The 21,631-nt window shown below is 43.5% G+C and overlaps 1 protein-coding gene across 3 annotated transcripts in view; it reads left to right on the top strand.

Annotated features, from left to right (window-relative positions):
* Window positions 1-21,631, top strand: part of KIAA0319L (KIAA0319 like) — a 120,195-nt gene that overhangs the window by 94,552 nt on the left and 4,012 nt on the right. For all 3 annotated transcript variants that reach the window (XM_056123035.1, XM_056123036.1, XM_056123037.1), the window contains 10 exons: window positions 2,188-2,416; window positions 6,755-6,878; window positions 7,589-7,721; window positions 10,052-10,200; window positions 11,615-11,766; window positions 12,095-12,233; window positions 14,305-14,464; window positions 19,942-20,084; window positions 20,703-20,825; window positions 21,474-21,564. In XM_056123035.1, coding sequence (XP_055979010.1) covers window positions 2,188-2,416; window positions 6,755-6,878; window positions 7,589-7,721; window positions 10,052-10,200; window positions 11,615-11,766; window positions 12,095-12,233; window positions 14,305-14,464; window positions 19,942-20,084; window positions 20,703-20,825; window positions 21,474-21,564 — 1,443 coding nt within the window. The remainder of the gene's footprint in view (window positions 1-2,187; window positions 2,417-6,754; window positions 6,879-7,588; window positions 7,722-10,051; window positions 10,201-11,614; window positions 11,767-12,094; window positions 12,234-14,304; window positions 14,465-19,941; window positions 20,085-20,702; window positions 20,826-21,473; window positions 21,565-21,631) is intronic.

Raw genomic sequence — 21,631 nt, 5'->3', positions numbered from 1 at the left:
AGTACAGGGGTTAAGGCTTTGACCTTGCACGTCACCAACCCTGGTTCAATCCCTGGCACTGCTATGGTTATCTGAGCACCACGTGGAGTGATCTCTGAGTGCAGAGCCAAGAGTAAACCCACATAGCCAGGTATAGCCCCCAAATCAAATAATAATGATGATGATGATGATGATGAAAGACCAGGGACCCTGGATCAGCTCCCTGCTATTCAAGAGCTACAGCACTTGATTCTGTTGCTGCTTCATATGTCACATGACCCTGGAAGTTTTTTGGAATCCCTATAGCCACAACAGTGTTTCATTTCCATGTACCACAACCAAGTATGTAACTCCAGCAAGCACTACAACTGAAGTGTGTAAGCACTGTGGCCAGTTATGCTATCCCTGGCAGGAGCATATGCAAGCCATGTGTGTGACTTCCCATGAGCTCTGCAGCCAGAAATATACAAAGCCCAACTACCAGAGTACTTACCCTGACAAGTTCATGTGCAGGCATTGTAACCAGGTGTGTAACACCCAAGAGCATCACACCCCACATTGCAGCAACATAGAAAAGGGAGGGTCTAGATTAAAATATACCACAAAATGGGCCAGAGTTGTACTGCAGTGGGTAGAGTGCTTGCCTTGCATGTAGCCAACCCAGATTTGATTCCCAGCATCCTGTATGATCCCCAAAACCTGATAAGGAGTTATCTCTGAGTACAGAGACAGAAATAAGGCCTGAGCACTACCAGGTATGGCCTAAAAACAAAACGCAAACAAACAAAAAACGTTTTACCAAAAAAAAAAAAAAAAGCCTGTGAAAACAGGGAACTGGAAAAAAGGAGGGGAAAGTACTGTGGGTTGCTCTTTTGTCAAATGTTTGCTTATTTGCAGTCTGCATATCTGATGTTTCTGTGTTCTTCTAAAGACTAATAACCAAATCCCTTAAATGTCATCAGTAAAAAAGCAAAATTGGAGGCTGGAGCGATAGCACAGTGGGGAGGGCATTTGCCTTGCACGCGGCTGTCCCAGGTTCGATTCCCAGCATCCCATATGGTCCCCCTGAGCACCGCCGGGCGTAATTCCTGAATGCAGAGCCCGGAGTAACTCCTGTGCATCGCTGTGTGTGACCCAAAAAGAAAAAAAAAAAAAAGAAAAATTGTAGGATAATACCTCACAGATCACCTGGCTCTGTGGTGAGATTTAAACAAACTCCTTGTCTTTTCAATGCTTTTCCCTTGTCAGAAAAATGGAAGGAGCCCAAACCAGCTTGCTTGCTTATGCTCACATTTTGAGGTGGCAAGAGAAGCTTTGGGCTGTTTAGCTAGAAGGCATAATTTAGGTAAAAATGTGCTATTATAAATGAACAATTTTTTCCTTTTTGCAAATCCCATTTCATACTGGCACAAACTGTGGAACTGTTGCGTAGGAGAATTCACTTGCATTGCAGACTCGTCTTCCTGGAGCCAGCCCTCCTTGTCCATCTGAGAGGCTGTCTGCCCAGGATGTCCATTTGTGTGATCTGAGCCCAGCCGAGTCACAATCATGGTAGAGCCTCCTGCAGGCAGAGTGCTCTATTTACTGCAGCATCTTTGAACCCTCCAGGAGTAGGGGCCAGAGATTATCTATTTTTAAGAGTTGGTTTCTGAGCTTTGGAGTCAGAGAGCTAGACTTGCAGGTGGTCTCACTCTCTAGCTACAAGCAGGCCACTTAGTCTCTCAAAGCCTCCTGTAAGGGCAGATCGATGATACCTGCTCTGTGATTGTTCTGAAGACTATATCAGACAACTTTTGTAAAGGTTTTAATATATAGCTACCAGCAGGCAGCAGAGCAACTATTGTAGGAGGTAAAATGCTGAGTACAGATCCCTTCTGACAACACTACTTTCATCCTTAATAAAAATTGGGTTAAAAAGGGGGGGGGGAGTAAAGTAGTTCAGGCTTCATACCCCCTCTCTGCCTCCATCTCCTAATACATGTAAAGAGTAAAATGAGGGTAGTGCTTTAGATAGCCGTTGTGAGAATTTATATATAAAGTACTTGGAACATCTCCTTAGTGTTGTCTTCGAGTATTAAAGGAAGAATAGGTAATACCAAGTAACCCAGCCACCTTGGTACTTCATCTTAGTCTTGATTTTCAGTTGTTACATGTTTATTCCTTTCCTGAAGCCCATCCCTGATTGTATGCTTTCTTCTGTTTTGACAGCTTGACTGTTACAGACTCTAATGGAGCTACCAACTCCACCACTGCAAACCTGACAGTGAACAAAGCTGTGGATTACCCTCCTGTGGCCAATGCTGGCCCCATTCAAGTTATCACTCTGCCCCAAAACTCTATCACCCTCTATGGGAACCAGAGCACTGATGATCATGGCATCAGCAGCTATGAGTGGTCACTCAGCCCAAGCAGCAAAGGGAAAGTGGTGGAAATGCAGGTAGGAGGGAATAGTTTCCTTTTATCTTTGTAAATTTTTTTTTCCCCTCACCATGGACACTGGACTGTGGGCAGACCAGAATCACCTCTGTACAGTTTTGGCACTGAGGATCAAGCTCATGGCCTCACATTTGACTCTTTCTAAACCACTGAACCATCTTCAGGGCCCTTTCTCACTGGGGACCCCCAAATGCAGAGCTTTGAGGGTTCCCCTCCATGTTCATGGACAGCTCTGGGGTTTGAATTCATGCACCTAATGGACAAGCACATTAAGCCACAAAGCCATCTTCTGGTCACTGGAGGGAATAGTTTCTGCCCTTTATTGCCCAGGGAGTTAGAGCTGCTGGATCTGACCTCATATCGAAGGCCGTTTTTTTTTTTCCACTTTAATTTTTAAAAATGCCTTACCAGTGGTTTACAGTATTGTGGGATGTCAGTTTAGCATCACACCTCCACACTGCCCATGTTCCAGGGCTGTGTCACCACCAAAAACTCTTGGCAAAGCAGTAGGCTGGGGATGGTTCATTGTCTGCTGAGACTGATTATGGTGGCACTACCATTGGTTCCCTGGTACTGCAACAAAAGTGTTCAGTCTCTTAGGGCTGGAGTGATAGTGCAGCAGGTAAGGCCTTGCATGCCGTAACCCAGGTTCGATCCCTAGCATCCCAGATGGGTTCTTCAAGTCCCCAAGAGTGATTCCTAAGCAGACCCAAGAGTAATCCTTGAGCACCCCCTCTCCCTGCGAAATGTACAATCTCCACTGCACTGTAGCCAAGTGTTTGTGAGCACTGCAAGCAAGAGTGTCATCTCTGATGAGTACTGGAACCTGTATGAACACTGACAAGTATATACAACCCCATTCATTGTAACAGAGATAAAGAGAACAAAGACAAACAAAACAAAATTCCTGACTTCTCTATTTATTCCTCCTACTTCATAGTTTTTTTTTCTGTTTTTATGAATCTAGTAGTTGCTTTTATTTTTCAACAGTTTGTTTGCTTTAATTAATTCATTATATATATTTTAATTTTATTTATTTTTTAAGTTTTTGGATCACACCCAGTGGTCAGAGCTTACTCATGGTTCTGCACTCAGGGATCACTCTTGCTTGGGCTCAGGGGACTATAGGTGTTATACCAGGGATTAACCCAGATTGGCCACATGCCTTACCCATTGTACTATTGCTCTGGCTTCTACTTAAATCATATTTTACATATGAGTGAAACTATCTGGTAATTGTCTTTCACTACTTTATTTTACTTAACACCTCACGATCTGTTTATTTTGTCCCAAAAGGCATCATTTCATCTGTTTTAGTGGCAGAGTAGTATTTCATTGAATCTGCATATCAGAACCTCTATTCATTCATTCATCTGTTGATGAGTGATTAGGTTGATTACTCATTTGGGCTATTCTGAAGAGTGTTACTGTGTTCAAGCAGATACAAATATCCTTTGAAATTAGTATTTTCATGTCCTTTATATAAATGCATAGAGGTTATATAATTGAATCATGGAATTTCCATTATTATTGTTTAAAAAGAATATCCATGTGGGGCAGGAGAGATAGTACAGCAGATAGGGTATTTGCCTTACATGCTGCCAACATGGATTCAATCCCTGGTACTTCATATGTACCTGGAACCCTGCCAGGAATGATCCCTGGACACAGAGCCAGGAATAAGCCCTGACCACCTCTGGGTATGGCCCAAAAAACAAACAACAAAAAGAATATACAATCCATTTTCCATAGAAACTGCACAAATTTATATTTTCAGCAAAGGTTAGAAACAAGTTTTTTTCTCTACATCTTGCAAAAACATGTTTGTAATCTTTTTGACATAGGCTGTTCTCACCAATATAAAGGCAATGCCGTATTTATTCTGGGTTTTGTTTGTTTGTTTTTTGGCCACATACTTGGTAATGCTCAGGGCTTTCCCCCTCCTCTCAGGGATCACTCCTGGTGGAGCTTAGGAGACTTAAGTGTGCTGGGGACTGAACTCAGGGTTGGCTGCATGCAAGGCAAGTGTCCTGTCCTCTGTACTCTCTGGCTCCTTATTGTGGTTTTGATTTTCATAGTCTTAGTTATAAAGCAACGTTGAGCATTTTTTTTTCATTTTCAATTGTATGTCTTCCTCTTCAAAGTGTCTGTTTAGGACTTTCTTTTGTTAATTACCTAAGTCAGATTTATGCATAGAACTTTTACTTTCAAAGTATAGAAACTTAAGGGACCTCTAATACACTAGCAAAAACTTTCATCTAAAATGTTTATTGTGGGGACTAGAGTGACAGCACAGCAGGTAGGGTTTTGCCTTGCACACGGCTGACCCAGGTTCAATTCCCATCATCCTGTATGATCCCCTGAGCACCGCCAGGAGTAATTCCTGAGTGCAGAGCCAGGAGTAACCTCTGTGCATTGCTGGGTGTGACCCAAAAATCAATCAATCAATAAATAAAAATGTTTATTGTGGAGGAGAGCAATAGATGAGAAACTGTAGCTATTTCAGATGATTCCACAGTCAAACTGTTCAAAAGACATGGTGCAGGGCCTGGAGAAATAGTACAGTGGGTAGAGTATTTGCCTCTCATGCGGCCGATGTAGTTTCGATCCCCAGCATCCCATATGGTCCCCTGTGCACTTCAGGAGTAATTTCTGAGTGCAGAGCCAAGAGTACACCTGAGTATCTCCAGGTGTGATCCAAAAAGTAAAAAAAAAAAGAAAAAAGGACATGGTGCAAATTTCCGTGAGTGCTGTTACAAGTTGCAATTTGGAGTAGACTATGAGCATCTTATATTTGAGAAGATCTTTCACCAAGCACATGAAATATGTCAATAAAGAAAACCAATAGGGCCGTGGCACACTAGAGAACTCAAGTCTTGACCAGTGCTGCTCTCCAGGTGAGCTACTTCTTACAACATGGTTCCAGAAAGCTAGAAATCTTACAGCTTTCCAAGAGAAGACAAATAGCCCAGTCTTTACGTGCAATATTCAGTTAAGGCACTACTTGGCAAAGTATCTGCAAACTGAGTTGAGCCCACAGACTACCAAGTTTTTGGTTCTGTTTTGATGTGGTTTGTTTGGGAGTATACCCAGCCATGCTCAGGAGCTACTTTCGGCTTGATGATCCAGGACCTCTCAGTGTCAGGAATTGAACCTAGTGACTCACAAATAGACTCATAGTGACACACACATAGTGACTCACACTCACACATAGGCAAATGCTCTATCACTGAACCACATCCCTCACCCAGGCTCCCAGTTTTTACCCTCTCTGCGAAGGAAAGTTCCTGCAATGCAAGTTTGCCCTAATTCATTTGTGATATTCCTTCTGACACTCAAGTATATATTTACAGATTTGTTTTTGGAAGGGGGACACACCTGCAGTGCTCAGGGCTTACTCCTCGCACTGTACTCAGGGATCATGGTGGTGCTTAGGAACCATTTGGGGTGCCAGGGATTGAACCTGGGTAGGCCATGTGCAAGTGCCCTACTTGCTGCTCCAGCCCTATATTTACAGATTGGAAGCATGACTTAAAGCAAACGTTCACCTCACTTTAAGTATTGCATGACATTCTTTCTACTGTTGCAGAACATACAAACTATTCAAATGAGCAGCATGCATAGTGTTACATAAAACTGTTCCCCTATTTTATTCACGTGGCTTGGTTAGGATCACTTTGTGACCTTACTAGGAAGGACAGTGTTTTAAAAATTAAATTATTGGGCTGTAGTGATAGCACAGCGGATAGGGCATGTTTGTCTTGCTTGCGGCTGACCTGGGTTCAATCCCCGGCATCCCGTATGGTCTCCCAAGCACCGCCAGAAATAATTCCTGAGTGCAGAGCCAGGAATAACCCTTGAGCACGCTAGGTGTGACCCAAAAAGCAAAAAAAAAAAAATTAAATTATTACATGTTAATACTCTTTCTGGTTTGGGTCTTAGATACTAATGTTGATTACATCATGATGTTGAATCTCTTATATTCCACTCCCTTATAAGAGACTTTATTTGAAACTTATAAGAAACTTTATTTGAAACTGCTCCTGTGTAAATGAGGGCTGTTTTCCTCCTTACTTATTTATTTTTTAAATTTTTATTGACGTTCTCTGATTTACAATATTGTTCATGATTGTTTACCATGCATATAGTCCCAATGGCACACCCATCACCAGTGTATCCTCCTATCTAGGAGGGCTGTTTCCTTGAAGGTGAAGCTGTTCTACAGCGTTTGATTTAGCATTTGCTGCTGTTATGAAACTGAGAGGTAATGGTCTCAGTAATAGGACTTGTTGTGCCATGTGATTCTGCTTTTCCATTTTTTCTGCATTTTGATATTCAGGGTGTTCGGACACCAACCCTACAGCTCTCTGCCATGCAAGAAGGAGACTACACTTACCAGCTCACAGTGACTGACACAATCGGACAGCAGGACACCGCCCAGGTGACTGTGATCGTGCAGCCTGGTGAGTTCCAACCTTGTGGCGCTGGCTCTCTTATTCACTTGAAGAAGAAAGTGTGAGCTCTTGAGTTCTGAGCTGTGTGAGAGTAGAGCAGGAGGCACCAGCCTTGGTGCCCAAGGCAGCTTCTGTTATCCTGGCAATTTCTCTCGTTCATGTGCTCCTGCTTTTCTCATACAGACAGGACTTCAATTTGTGCCCTCAACCTTGGCTAGTTATCGTACATTTATTTATTTACTATTTATTTTGGGCGTTCAGACCGAACCTAGTGGTGCAGGGGGCTTACTCTTGGGATTAAACCCAGGCTGGTCACCTGCAAGGCCAGCTCCTTAACTCCTGTACAATCTCTCTGGCTTAGTTATTGTACCTTTAGGAGGACCCTGCCTTCCCAAGTACAGCTTGAAGTCTACTTCCACAGGAAAGGTCTACCTTATCACTCAACCCCTTCATTTGAACTTCTGTAGCTTTGTATTTGAAATTTAGCATGGCATAGCCTCTGTATATTCTGCCATGCCCCTGCATAATTATTTAATATGTTTCAGTCTTGTTTTCTTCATTGTGTTCCTTTTCACCATACTCATATTTCCCACAGCATCTGATGTTTCTATGTGTAGAGAGGCAGAATCTTCATGGTTTCTAGAAGATGTGTTTCAGTTGACTCCTCTCCTCTCCCATCTGAAGTGCCTGCTTCTGATTTCCAAGTCTCTGTCTTCTAGAAAACAACAAGCCTCCTCAGGCAGATGCAGGGCCAGATAAGGAGCTGACCCTTCCTGTGGACAGTACAACCCTGGATGGCAGCAAAAGCACAGATGATCAGAAAATTTCCTCATATCTTTGGGAAAAAACACAGTGAGTATTGAAACAAAACCTTCGCATATACAAAGGCTCAGATCTTTGACGAGCAAGGTTTTACTTGCTTTTTTAGAGTTTACTCATTTGTGTGGGCTTATTTAAGGCAGGGGGAAGGGATTGACCAAGAAAGAAATATTTGTAATCCCGAACTTCCTCTCAAAAAAAAATAATATAAAATAATTATTTTGTACGGAATAAAGAATGCTCACTATCAGCTAATCCCCAGATAGTACTTTGTGGTTCTGGTGCTTTTATAGGTACAATCCATCCGCTAAAATGCATAGTTTAATTACACTTGAGAGGCAAGATGGAAGGGGTAATGGAGCAGAAAAATACTTTTGCTCAAATTTAACTGGATATAGCTGGCAGGGAGGATGGGGAAGAACAGCTATTAAGGAGAGCTGAAAATTCATCTACAAAATGAAAGCATTACTCTGTTACTGTGTCCTTGAAGATATTATTTACCAATTAGATTAGCCAGAGGCTAAAGGTAGTAACCAGAAATGTTAACTCTGATTAAACTGGAATTACCTAATCAAACCACTCTTGGTCGTCACAGTTTCTTTCAGCTCCCTTAAATAATAGGAAATGGATCTTAAGTTATATGCAGGATATTATAGGAAGCAAAGAATTCCAAGGAAGAGTTAAAAACTTTTCTCTCTTTTAAGGTAGTAGCTATATGACAGATTGCGGGTTTTGGTTTTGATTTTCTTACTAAGACATTGGGGCTGGAGCGATAGCACAGCGATAGGGCATTCGCCTTACAAGCGGCCAACATGGCCGACCCGAGTTCGATTCCTCCGCCCCTCTCGGAGAGCCCGGCAAGCTACCGAGAGTATTCGATATGCCAAACACAGTAACAACAAAGTCTCCAATGGAGACGTTACTGGGCCCGCTCGAGCAAATCGACGATCAACAGGAGGGCCTTTACCTTTACCTTTACTAAGACATTAGTGACAGTTGGGAAAGATAATAATTTGAATTTAAAAAAACACCTTGAGTGGCTGGAGCTATAGCACAGCGTGTAGGGCATTTGCCTTGCACGCAGCCAACCCGGGTTTGATTCCCAGCATCCCATATGAGCACCGCCAGGGGTAATTCCTGAGCCAGGAGTAACCCCTGTGCATTGCCGGGTATGATCCAAAAAGCAATAAATAAATAAATAAATAAATAAATAAATAAATAAATAACACGTTGACTAACAGTTGGTTAGTTGGATTCTAGACATTGTTTACTTCAGTTCTTGTTTCTTTCTTTTGGAGAACCATTATTCCTTGGCTTGGTGTCTGTTAATTACAACTGTTGATTGACAATACAGCTAATAAACATTTTGGTTAAGATTTATTAATATTGGGGCTGGAGTGATAGCACAGCAGGTAGGGCATTTGTCTTGCATGCGGTCAACCCAGATTCAATTCCCAGCATCCCCTATGGTCCCCTGAGCACCACCAGAAATAATTTCTGAGTGTATGAGCCAGGAGTAACCCCTGTGCATCGCTAGGTGTGACCCAAAATGTAAAAAAAAAAAATTATTAATGTTCAGAGCAGAATGAATGCTTCGTATAGCTTTATGGAGGAGAATCTGTTTAAGGAGGGTTACAAGGCTCAGACTATGATTAACCCACAAAACAAAGCAAAGCCCAGGAGTTTGCCAGTTTTTCTGGTTATCCTGTATATTTAAGGGAGTAGCAGGCTCTCTCCCATGTTCAGCCTGTGCAAGAGGTCCCTCCCCTGCTGTCTGGGGCCCAGGAGATAAACAAAAGTATAAGGTGTCCTGGGTCTTCTGTGGCCCCTGTTTAGAAGCAAGAGGGAATTTTGCGTCTAGAACCACTAAGAAGCATGTGGTTTTATCCCGAGAGCAGACTTGGCCTATTTCCTTTTCTTGATTTTTTTTGTATCAGGAGGATTTTGGCATATGATTAAGAACCGCATTTTTCTTCTTTGTTGGCAAGAGCAGAGCCAACTACTGGGCCAGAAATGCTTTTCAGAAGTTTCTCTCTTGAATCACTCTTTTTATCAGTGACCTGCTCGAGTACTTGCTTCCTTTTAAAGCTGGAACAGTAACGAGTTCAAATGTTCTAGAAGCTCATATAAAGGATAAGGCTAGATGTTTTTGAAAGCTGGTGAATGGAATTTTCTGATCAGCAGGTAGCCTGTATTTTCGGGCCAAATGACACTGTATAAACGAAATATTTTTAAACATGTCCTCTCAAGGTCTGGGAAACAATAGTTCTTAGCACAGGCAATTATTGCTTCTCCTGCTGAGTCAGGGATGGGAGAGCAGCAGACAGGTACAACTCCACCCTCTGGTTTCTCTCTTTGTCCAGAGGACCCGATGGGGTGCAACTCAAGAATGCTAATAGCAGTGTTGCCACCGTGACTGGGCTGCAAGTGGGAACCTACGTGTTCACCTTGACTGTCAGAGATGAGAGGAATCTGCAAAGTCAGAGCTCTGTGAATGTCATTGTTAAAGAAGGTACCAGTGGCTTTCTGCTATGGGTGGGTGCAGCAGCCGGTTTGGGTCAGATTACTGAGAAATGAACACCCCTCCTTTGGCTTCAGAAATGAATTGGAGACCGAGGGTGGTGAAAAGGTTGGGGTTGAAGGCAGTTGTTATTTTAGTTTTGCCTCTGTACTGCCAAGACTTGGGGTTTCTGTGATTCTATCACTAGCTACAGCGACACCTGCTGCCAGATTTTAGAGTGACGGTCCTGCCTATAGCTTCCTACACTTCAGAGCTTGCAAACTAGGCCAACTTGAAGCAAGAAATGATTGGCATTGCTCCGGTTTGTAGGCATGGTGATCAGTGTGAACTTGAAAGAGACCTTATAGTAGGAAAAACCATCTACTCTGCAGATGACAAATACATATCATACATTCAGTAAATTCTGGGTGCACAGCTGAGTAAACAGGATGAAAGAGGGTCCCTTCCTCTTCTCTATTAAAGTAGTAAAGAAGAAAAAAAAGTCATTCAGATAATAAGTTAACTAATTTTTTAATTAATAGGAGGTGCCTTCCAGACAGTGCTCAGGGAATTCAGAAACCATTGCTGGCAATCCTTGGATAACTGAGCCAGATAGTTCAGTTCCAAGACCTGATGATGTGGTGCTATTCAGGCCAAATGGTGGTTGGGGGCCACTAAGTGTTTCACTGGCCACCAGTCGCCACCTGGTGTTTCTCTGTGATATTCAGGGCAATACCCAGTTATGCTGGGGATCATGCAGTGGTGGGGCTTGAACTTCAGTCTTTACACATGCAAGATGCTTCTGGCTCCAGAGTTATATCCCAGACCCCTAAATTTATATTTAAAGTGAATTTGTGATATCAAATGAATGAAGCCAATGCTAAAATTTTAGACACTTCAGTTTTGAAAACCTTTGTGTCTATCAAATCTACCCATCTTTGTATATATCATGTATATGATACTGGATATCAAAAAATGTTGAAATATGTATATTTTACAATTATAATTCCACAATTATATAATTAGGGCTTTTGTTTGCAATCATATATGCTTCCAAAGCAGAGAAATGGATTCCTTTTGGGAGGTTGCTGTGAATATAGAGAAGGAAACAAAACTTCTCCCTCTATTGTACATTGTGTCAGGAGAACATATCCTCAGGACCTGCACAGAGTAGCTTTGAACCTATGCACTGCACTTTTAGCTGCTGGTGTGGATAGGCACTTAAAACTCTCTTCTCCTTTTTTTTTTATGGTGGGGGAGATGGTGTCAGGCTCTAGGGATTCACATATACCAGGCATGTACCCCATAACTGAGCCACATCCATGGCCCCTACAGTGATTTTGACATTTAATTTCCCCATAAGCGTCATGAAGAAACATTTCTTTTCCAGAATGTTACCTTATTTAAATGATTTCTCTTTGGATAGAAATAAACAAGCCACCTGTAGCCAAGATAACGGGGAATGTGGTGATTACCTTGCCTACGGACACAGCAGAACTGGATGGCTCCAAGTCCTCAGATGACAAGGGAATCATCAGCTACCTCTGGACTCGAGATGAAGGGAGCCCAGCAGCAGGGGTGAGTGTGCCAGGAGCTGTACAGAGTCAACACAGAGTGATTAGATGGGAACTGGTTGGGGAGCCAGAAATTCCACTCTGTTTTCTATTCGTGGTTCCGTATCCTGGATTACTCTCTAAAATTCAGATGAGTTCAGTGTCTTGCTAAGGACACTCTGCAATCCAGTGTTTCTTCTAATCCTAGCAGCTGTGACTTTTCACAGCCAAACTGCCCAGAGATGAGGCTGTCCAGCCAGAGGGGGCAGAAGTGTGACGGAAGAAGCAACTAACTGTGGAAGGAGTGTGGTTTGTTTCTGCAGCATCGACAGCCATGTTGTTCAATCCCACAGGAAGTGCTGAATCACTCTGATCACCACCCTATCCTCTTCCTTTCAAACCTGGTGGAGGGAACCTACACATTTCACCTGAAGGTGACTGATGCAAAGGGTGAGAGTGACACAGACCGGACCACGGTGGAGGTGAAGCCTGGTGAGTTCATTTATGCATGAGCCTGAGAGGAATTACTGAAGCAGCTAAGCAAGGGCCTCAGTGCTCAGCTCCCTTCCCTTCCACATAGACAGAGCCAAATGGCATGTTCAGTTTTAAAACACAATCTCGAAACCCTATGCTGAAAAGTCCTTTGAGACTGTCTGTTCTTAACAGTGCGTGTCCTGTCCCCACTGGAATAGAGACCCCCGGTCATTTCATAAGGAGAAGCAGGCTTTGAGGGCAAGGCTTGATCAGCGTCACACAGCACTTGTGTCAGAGCCAGGACTTTGTGGCCCTAGTCCAGCACTTTCTCTGCTCCATGTGACTAATGAGACAGACTAAGAGTGCTTTGGGAATCTGAGCACTGGATTAACTTGAGTCATTGTCTCATCAGCACCCAGATGCAAACACTTTCTTTTTATATGTTGAGCCTCAGGCTTTATCTGAAAATCTAGGGAAAGTAAATTAACTGGTGTCCTTTACATTTTTTAGGTTTGCATAAGTAAAATTTCCTTCTGATTTAGCACTGTTTTTATTTTTCTTTGAGGCTAATTTGGTATTAGGGAGGAAGGGTATGCGTATGGGGTGAATCTTTATAAATTCTTAAGCATCTAATTAACTTTAAGCCACTCTTTATTATCTAACTTACCTATGGATATCTTAGATGGGAAGAGATCTTGGCAGTTCTTCCAGTCCTTGTCCTACTTCTATGAAGGACGACAGCCAAGACACTCCACAACCTCTTCTGTGTTTAAAATCAGATCACAGATAGTCTGCTAATTATGTAAATTATACATCAGACCAGGAGAATGGTGCATTCAAGTGTGTGGATTAGATATTCTGAATAATCACTTTTAATTTTCAAGTGTGGGAAAGATATATTCAAAAGTAAAGCAGTGGTCTCAGAGTTAGTGTTGTAATTATGCAGCTGTGATGTTGCTCTAAGGAAATCCTTGTTTCCTGGCTGCCTGGTTTTCTTTTATGTTTACTGTTTTCAAATCTGTAAGGCAGATACGTGCCTAATATTGCTAAGATTGTTGAGAGAGACATTTTCTCTCCTATTATTGTATAGCAAATTGTTGAAAATCAGATATGGCTCAGATAGCTGACCTGGATCATTCACAAATCCAGTTGGACAGAGACTTCTTTTTGCGGGGGCACCGTACTCATTGGTGTTCAGAGGCTACTCCCAGTGCATGGTTTGGAGGTCAGAGGTAGAGGTCCTCTAGTAGTGCTTAGGGAACTGTGCAGGGCCAGAATCATACCTGGACCTCCTGAGATGGTACAGCGGGCAGGGCACTTGCTTTGCATGGGCCAACCCAGGTTGGATCCCCAGCATCCCATATGGTCCCCTGAAGACTGCCAAGAATGATTCCTGATTGCAGAGCCAGGAGTAATCCTGAGCATTGCCAGGTATGTGGCCCAAAAATCAAACAACAACACTCAAAACACCTTGAGCCTGCCCTGCCATCTGCAAAGCCTCTGCACTAGCTTTGCAGAGCTATCTCCCTGACCTCCTAGGCAGAATCTTTTTTTTTTTTCCTTTTTCTCAGCCCCAGGAGGTGAGACTGACATGCTGGTCTCTCTGCAGCTGTGGGAACTCTGCAGACATTCTGATATCTCTCAGGTTCCTATCCTCTTGCTGTTGACCAACCCAATGTTACCCACGTCTCAGAAATGTGGCAGGGATACAGTGGAGGGGACTGAAGCATGAGACTGTGAAATAACTAGATGCCTTTTAAGGCTCCTCTCAGTTGAACCTAGACAGAAGCTTTTAAAGTTATCCTTGAAATTTCTCATTTCTGCTCGCTTCTCCTAATTCATCTTGTTTCCCCACTTCAACCCAATCCCCAGAACATGTGTGGTAATTTTCAGGTTGTTACTGAAACCCAGTGCATTCAAGCCATTTCCATATTGCATTAGTAGGAGTTAAGTATTGTCCCTTTCCTTTTGAAAGGAGTCAGTGCATTTCTGAATGCTCTCATTCCTTACTCTCCTGTGCCAAAGTAAACAGCGGCAGGTGTGTAACTCTCCTACTTCTAAAGCCATGACTGATACACATGCTTTCCAGATCCCAGGAAAAACAACCTGGTGGAGATCATCTTGGATGTCAGCGTCAGCCAGCTAACTGAGAGGCTGAAGGGGATGTTCATCCGCCAGATTGGGGTCCTTCTGGGGGTGCTGGATTCCGACATCATTGTGCAAAAGATTCAGCCGTACACGGAGCAGAGGTAGCTGGGCAATGAATGGGGGGAGTAAAGGAAAGACCAACAGGCCTCTTAGGCTTCTCTATTTAGCTGAGAAATAATGTGGGTAGATAGTGGGTGGGCTCTCTCACTCGGAACCACTCATGTATCATTTCCTTGATGAACTTTTCTAGCATAGGTAATGTGCTCTGCTCTAAACACTGTAGCCAGGGTAGTGGACCCAGGGCAGAGGACAACTGTTTTTGAAGGTATTAGTGTACCAGGGGAGATAATCAAGAACACATTTAACATCAGTATAGTATATTGGACAGAATGTTTGCAACATTGAAAACAGACGCAGTGATAATTATTATACAAGAATTGGGCAAGGGATAGCCCAAGGATTTTCCAGAAGTAAAAAAACTGCATTTTTCTTTTTTTTGTAAGTTCCAAAGAGGGAACCAGCATGAATAGCCATCTTATGGTATGAAAGTAAGGGGTTTTCCTTTGGAAAATATCATGTAGCTCAGTGATGAAGCACGTGCTTAGCATGCGTAGATCCCTGGTTCAGTCCCTGCTACAGCCTGGCCCTGAGCCCTGCAGGGCCTAAGCACGGAATTCTCAAACCCACCCCACCAAGCCCTCTTCATTTGGAGTGTCCCACCCCACCATCACTGGGTGTGACCCCTATTTTAAATAAAAGTAATTTGTTTTATTTTTATTTATTTATTTTTTTTGGAGGGGTGCATACCCAACAGTCTTCAGGAGCTACTCTGGCAAGTTGCTCTGGAGACCATGCAGAGCAGAGATTGAAACTCAGGGTCTCCCTCATGCAAAGCTGTGCTTTAGCCCTTTGAGCTATTTTCCCAGCTCTGAGTCATTTGGCTCAGAGTTTACTAGGCACTCGGACACTGTTAAAGATAAGATTGACTATGCATGTTAAGAGCAAGGTAAGGAGTATAGTTTTTATAGTTTAGGCAGAAGAAATTTCAAATTAGCTTATTTTATGTGTGTAAAGATTTTTGTTTTGTTTGGGGTTGTTTTTTTTTTTGGAGGCCACATCTGACAGTATTCAGGGGTTACTCCTGGCTCTGTACTTAGTGATCAACCATGGTGGGCTTAAAGAACCATATGGAATGCTGGGGATCGAACCCAAATCAGTAACATGCAAAGCAAGTGCCTTTTCCACTGTATTATCTCTCAGCCCCCAATGTGTGTACATTTTTTTTATTTGTTTTTGTATTCATTCAAGGAGGTGCCAGGGATGAAACCCTGGGCCTCACACATACAAGGAAATCACTGTACCACTGAGCTACATCCATGGACCTTGTTTGTTTTTATTCATTTTTGGTTTTTTGTCCTTTGGACCACATCTGGCTGTGTTCAGGGTTTCCTCCTGGCTCTGAGCTCAGGAATCACTCCTGGTGGGTTCAGAAGGAACCATATGGGTGCCAGGGATTGAACCCAGGTTGGCTGCATGTAAAGCAAACACCCTCTCTGCTGATGTAACACTCCAGTCTCCTTTGTTTTTAAAACAAGGAAATAATAAATTATCTTTTTTTTTTAATAAAGTAAATGGAGATCCATCATGTGGAGACTAAATCAAAGTGAATCAAAGAGTGGAGTGATCCAAGAGACCAGTTGGAAGATTTTGGACTAGAACAGTAGAAAAGTGAACTGAATTGAGGGAGTAGTGATTAAAAATAGCAGAAGAGGAAAAGAAATTATGAAAAATTTAGTAGTAAATTGGTAGAACTTGACAACATTCTGGCTTTTTTTTTTTTTTTTGCCACACCCAGTGGTGCTCAGGGGTAATTCCTGGCTCTGCACTACTTACTCCTGGCAGTGCTCTGGGGATCATATGAGATGACAGGGATCTAATCAGGGTTTGCTGCATGCAAGGCAATCACCCTACCCAGTACTATTGCTCCGGCCCCATTGATGATGTTTTGGGAAGGAAAGTTTGTGCCACATCAGAGAGGCTCTTGTTTAGATCTCTGGCTAGATAGTGAATGCTGTTACTAAGATCAGGGATAGAGAGAAGGAACCAGCTTTAGAGGAAAGATAATGAGTTCAAGTTGGACTATCAGTGTATCATGGCTTACTGGTGGGATATTTCTTTAGATAAAAGCAAGTAAAAGCCAAAATTTAAGTGTACGGAAAAGCCACATACGGGAAGTTCCAGCTTATAGGCCCAGGGGACAGACGAATCACAATTAGGGGAGTGTCAAGAAAGCTGAGGAAAAAAGTCTGGAAAACGCCAATATTTAAGAAGGAGCCAAAGAGAGAAAAAGCCTGCAAGTAAGAAACCAGAGAGGTGGGAGGAAACCCAGGTGCAAACTGAAGGTAAGGGAAGACAGCAGCAGGGGCTGCCGTGGGATTCAGATGCAAAACAGCCCTTGGGTTTGTGGTCAGCACATGGTCAGGACTGTCCTAAGCATGTGACTAGATATTGGAGGCAGAGGACAATTTCTTGGTTTGATTTGAAGAAACATAGATGGTAAGTGTGATCCCTCTTTGGAGAAGTGAGTGTTGAAAATTAGTAAGGGAAATAAGATTGAAAGAACACCTTCCAATGAGAAGAATTCCTTTGGTATTTTTAGTCTGAAAGGTGCAAAAGAGAACTAAATGGCAGGGACTGGGGGGATGAATTATAGATGGAAGTTGGCCTAGTGAACTGATTGTCAGCAGTGCAGAGACATACGTGCTTTCTGGGAGATGAAAGAAAGCAATGCAATGATGAGTGAATTTCGGGTGAAGAGGATAAAATTTGAGAGCATTGATACCTATGGTCTTATGTTTTGTCTCAGGAACTGAAGGCAAGGCTGTCAGTTTTAAGAGGGTAGGAGTGAGGTGGGCAGACAAGGAGCATGGGAAAGGCCAAGAATGCAGCTGCAGAAAAGCTGACTTTGAGCAATAGTGGGTCTCATCCCAGGCTAGAGACAAGAGGAGAGCTGTGGGTCCCAACGCCAGTGCCATAATAGACCATCTAATAGATCACTCCTCTGAGCTTTTATGACATACTGTTACCTAAGCCTCCCCCCTTCCCCAGAGATTAGGGGTCAGGGGGTCTTGGGAGAGGTCAGGGCACCTAAAATCTAAGAGCGCCCCAGCTAAATGTTAGGGTTTTGGGCCACACCCCACTGTGCTTAGGAGCGATTCCTGGCTTTGTGCTCAGGGATCACTTCTGGCAGTGCTCAGGGCATCACACATAGTGCAGGTATCAAACTCAGGTTGACCTCATGCAAGGCAAGTGCCTTGCCCACTGCACTCTTTCACGAGCCCTAGAAAATTTTTTTTTAGTGTTCTCTCAGCAGCTTAAGAATAGAAATAGGGAAAGAAAAAAAAGTTCTTGGTAGTGTAAAAATAAAAAGATTAGAAATAGGGAAATGGGCAGCTGAGATAGATCTAGCTGGTGGAGTTGGCTGGAAGGAAGCAGTGGAAAGACAGTAGCAAGAGTGCTTCTAAGAGCAGTGCAGAGACTTGCACTCTGTTCCCACTGTATCTTGAGCATGAGGAAGAAAGAAGCATCATGTTGTCCCTAGGTTTCTGGTTGGCCCTGGATTGATGTAGTTGGGAAATACTGGAGGCAAGGACTGGAGGGAGGTGGTTCCTCTGTTACAGTGGGAAAAAGCAGGAGATTGTAGATCAAACAGATAATGAAAAATGGACCACAAATACTTTATGTGTAAGATTTCTGATTTGGGGATTTATAGTACTGCATTGTTAGCCTCACTGTGCAGCAGACTTTTATAAAGCCTCAGATGAAGTTCCCAAACTTTATGTCATATCCAGCTTAAAAAGTGATGTTGTCTATACCTTACTTTGTGGTAAACAAAGGCATTTGTATTGAAAACTAACTGATCCAGAATGTTAGAGTACCCAGATCTACCAGGCTGTGTGCGTGCCTAACAGAACCAGTATGTTGTTTTTTTTAATTTTTTGATCACACTCAGCAACATTCAGGGGTTACTCCTGGCTCTGCACTCAGGAATCACTCCTGGCAGTGCTCAGGGGGTAACATGAAATGCTGGGGATCAAACCCGCGTGGGCCATGAACAAGGCAAGTGCCCTACTGGCTGTACTATCACTCCAGCAATCACTCCGAATACTGAAGATCAATATCTTGAGAACACCTATAAACCTTCCCAGTGATGGAAAGGTTTGATTTGCGACACTGACATGGAGCTCAAGAAGCAGTCTCCCCACATGATGGCTAAGATGTAGGGAATAGTACTGGTGCCACCCAAACATAGTTCACCATTTATTTATTTATTTAGGCTTTTATTTTTTGGTCACACCCAGCGATGTTCAGGGATTACTCCTGGCTCTGCACTCAGGAACTACTCCTGGCAGTACTTGAGGTGCCATATGCAATGCTGGGGATTGAAGTCAGGTCAGATTCGTGCAAGGCTAGTACCCTACCCACTGTACTATTGCTCCGGCCCCCTAACTATAGTTCAGATATGATCTGCTTTGGACTAACTTGACAATCAGAAAGCAAACAGACTTTGAACATGAAGCAATGTAATCTACTCTACCCAACTTTTATTTATATAGGGACTTTCTTGTTCCTGCCATTGTAATAATAATTGTAACAATTATGACTGTGCTTTGACACCTGGATTATGCTCTGTTCCTATCCAACTGCTTACACTTTACAAGGTTTGTTTTGAAGTAACCCTGGCACAAAAAACCCACCAGCGTCACAATCTCAGCCGTTTACGCCACAACAGGAGGACTGGCGAGATAATACAGAGGTTAAGGCACTTACCTTGCAAGCGATAGCACAGTGGATAGGGCATTTGCCTTGCACCCAGCCAACCCGGGTTCAATTCCTCCGTCCCTCTCGGAGAGACCGGCAAGCTACCGAGAGTATCCCTCCCGCAAGGCAGAGCCTGGCAAGCTCCCCGTGCCGTATTCGATATGCCGAAGACAGTAACAACACATCTCACAATGGAGACGTTACTGGTGCCCACTTGAGCAAATTGATGAACAATGGGAGGATAGTGCTGTAGTGACAGTGCAGTGCTATCTTGCAAGCAGCCAGCTCAGGTTCAGTCTCGGCACCATATATGTTCCCCCAAATGATGCCAGGAATGATTCCTGAGAAGAGAGCCAGGAGTAAGCCTTGATCACCACAGGGTATGGCCCAAAAGCCAGAAGCAAAAAGTAGGAATGTAACCAAATCCCCATTTTCCTGACTTCCAGTTACCATTTAGAATGGGTCCTCTTATTAGCTGGGGCATTTCTAAAATCAAAGGCATTGTAGTGAGATGTATCAGGGTTGAGATCTGGCTCTGCCATAATTACTGTATGACTTTGGGCAAGTTACTTAATCCTTCTGAGACACAGTGTTTTCCTCTGGAGATGACGCTGATAATGCCAGTCTCCCAGGCTTGCTGTCAGAGGATACATACAGTACTTAGTGTCTGGCACAAACATCAGGTATTAATAAGTAATAGCTACTGCTATTGCTGTTTGCAACTTTGGCTCATTCCTTTTGTTGTATGTCTCTGCAGCACCAAGATGGTATTTTTTGTTCAAAATGAGCCTCCCCACCAGATCTTCAAAGGTCATGAGGTAGCAGCAATGCTTAAGAGTGAACTGCGGAAGCAAAAGGCAGACTTCCTGATATTTGGAGCGCTGGAGATCAATACTGTCAGTGAGTAATTTTGGAAGTTGGGGTCAAGAACCTATTGTACCCAGTGCTGACCGCTCTTCTGTTAGTCCTACTAACCTGTCCTTAGGTTTCATCTTTTTTCTCTGGGGACAAGAAGATATTCCTTTTCCTCTACTTCTGTTATCATCAGTGAGTCTCAGCTCAGTTGGAAGAACTTTTTGTTTTTGTTTTTTGGGCCACATCGGTGTTGCTTAAGGCTTATTTCTGGCTCTGTGCTCAGGTAACTCCTGTCTGTGCTCAGGGATGGGATATTGGGGATCAAATCCAGGTCAGGTACAGGCAATGTAAATGCCCTACCCACTGTACTATCTCTCTGGTCTTTAATTCTTTAATTTTTATTTATTGTTCGGTGCCAGGGACTGAACCCAGGATTTTACACATGCAAGACAAGAGTTCTGTTGCTAAAGTTCACCCCCAGTCGTTCATAACAATAGTGACAGACAGTGTGCCCAAGCTGGCAGCAATCTCGGGGTGGGTCTCAAAAAGTTGCCCCATGGGCCAGTGAGCAGGCAGATGCCTGAGAATCTTCACAGGCCCTGGAGGCTCACTGTCCCTCATCTCTCATTTCCATTGACATTTTTCATTTCCTGCTACTTTCAGCATGCCAGCTGAATTGTTCTGACCATGGCCACTGTGATTCATTCACCAAACGCTGTATCTGTGACCCTTTTTGGATGGAGAATTTCATTAAGGTGCAGCTGAAGGATGGAGACAGCAACTGTGGTGAGTTTTCATCTTGGCACTGTGCCAGCTGATTTGGCACTGAATGTGGTTCTAAGTTGAGTGGGTGGTTGTTGGTGCTTCCAAGCAGATGAGCAGGCAAGGAGAAGAACTTTGTGTATTTTTTGTTTGCAGAGGGTTTTTATTTCCATCCTCCACACTTGTTCAAGGTTAGAGGAAATCTCTGAAGCAGTCTTGTAACCAGCTTAAACCAGATCAGCTGTAAACTGCAGCATAAATCAAGCCAGTTGGGAGGCTCTCTATCTTTGGGAGAGGACAGTCTGTATCGGGAAGCCTGGTGGAAGCCGTTAGGTTTGCCCTCTGTTTACAGATCGCCTCCCTCAGTGCCTCCAGAATGTCAGGGCAGGGACAATTTGAACGCTGTAAAGCATCAGCTACCTTCACCTCTAAGATCACACTTTCATTGAGGACTCTGGTACTGTTTGGGGGGGGTGGGGGAACCATGCAGTGCCAGAAATTGAATCCAGGGTTTATGTATGCAAAGCACATGCATAGCCCATTAACTATCTCTCTGGCCCACAGGGACAGTCCTATCTACAGAGTAAAGCCACCTCCTACCTCAGGCAGGGGATCCCAGGTCTTCCCTTGCGCCTCTTTCTAGAGTCCTCACCATTTTGTTTTTCTTGGCAGAGTGGAGTGTCTTGTATGTTATTATTGCTTCCTTTGTCATTGTCGTTGCCTTGGGAATCCTGTCCTGGACTGTGATCTGCTGTTGTAAGCGGTAAGATGGGTTCGTCATTTGGATGTCCCATCAGGTAGTTGCTGGAGAGGCAGCCAGTCACTAGAAG

This window comes from Sorex fumeus, unplaced genomic scaffold, assembly GCF_029834395.1.
Source record: "Sorex fumeus unplaced genomic scaffold, SorFum_2.1 ptg000047l, whole genome shotgun sequence".
In the NCBI taxonomy this organism is placed as follows: Eukaryota; Metazoa; Chordata; class Mammalia; order Eulipotyphla; family Soricidae; genus Sorex; species Sorex fumeus.
The sequence above is the reverse complement of the archived record's forward strand: the minus strand, read 5'-3'. Positions and strand labels throughout refer to the sequence as shown.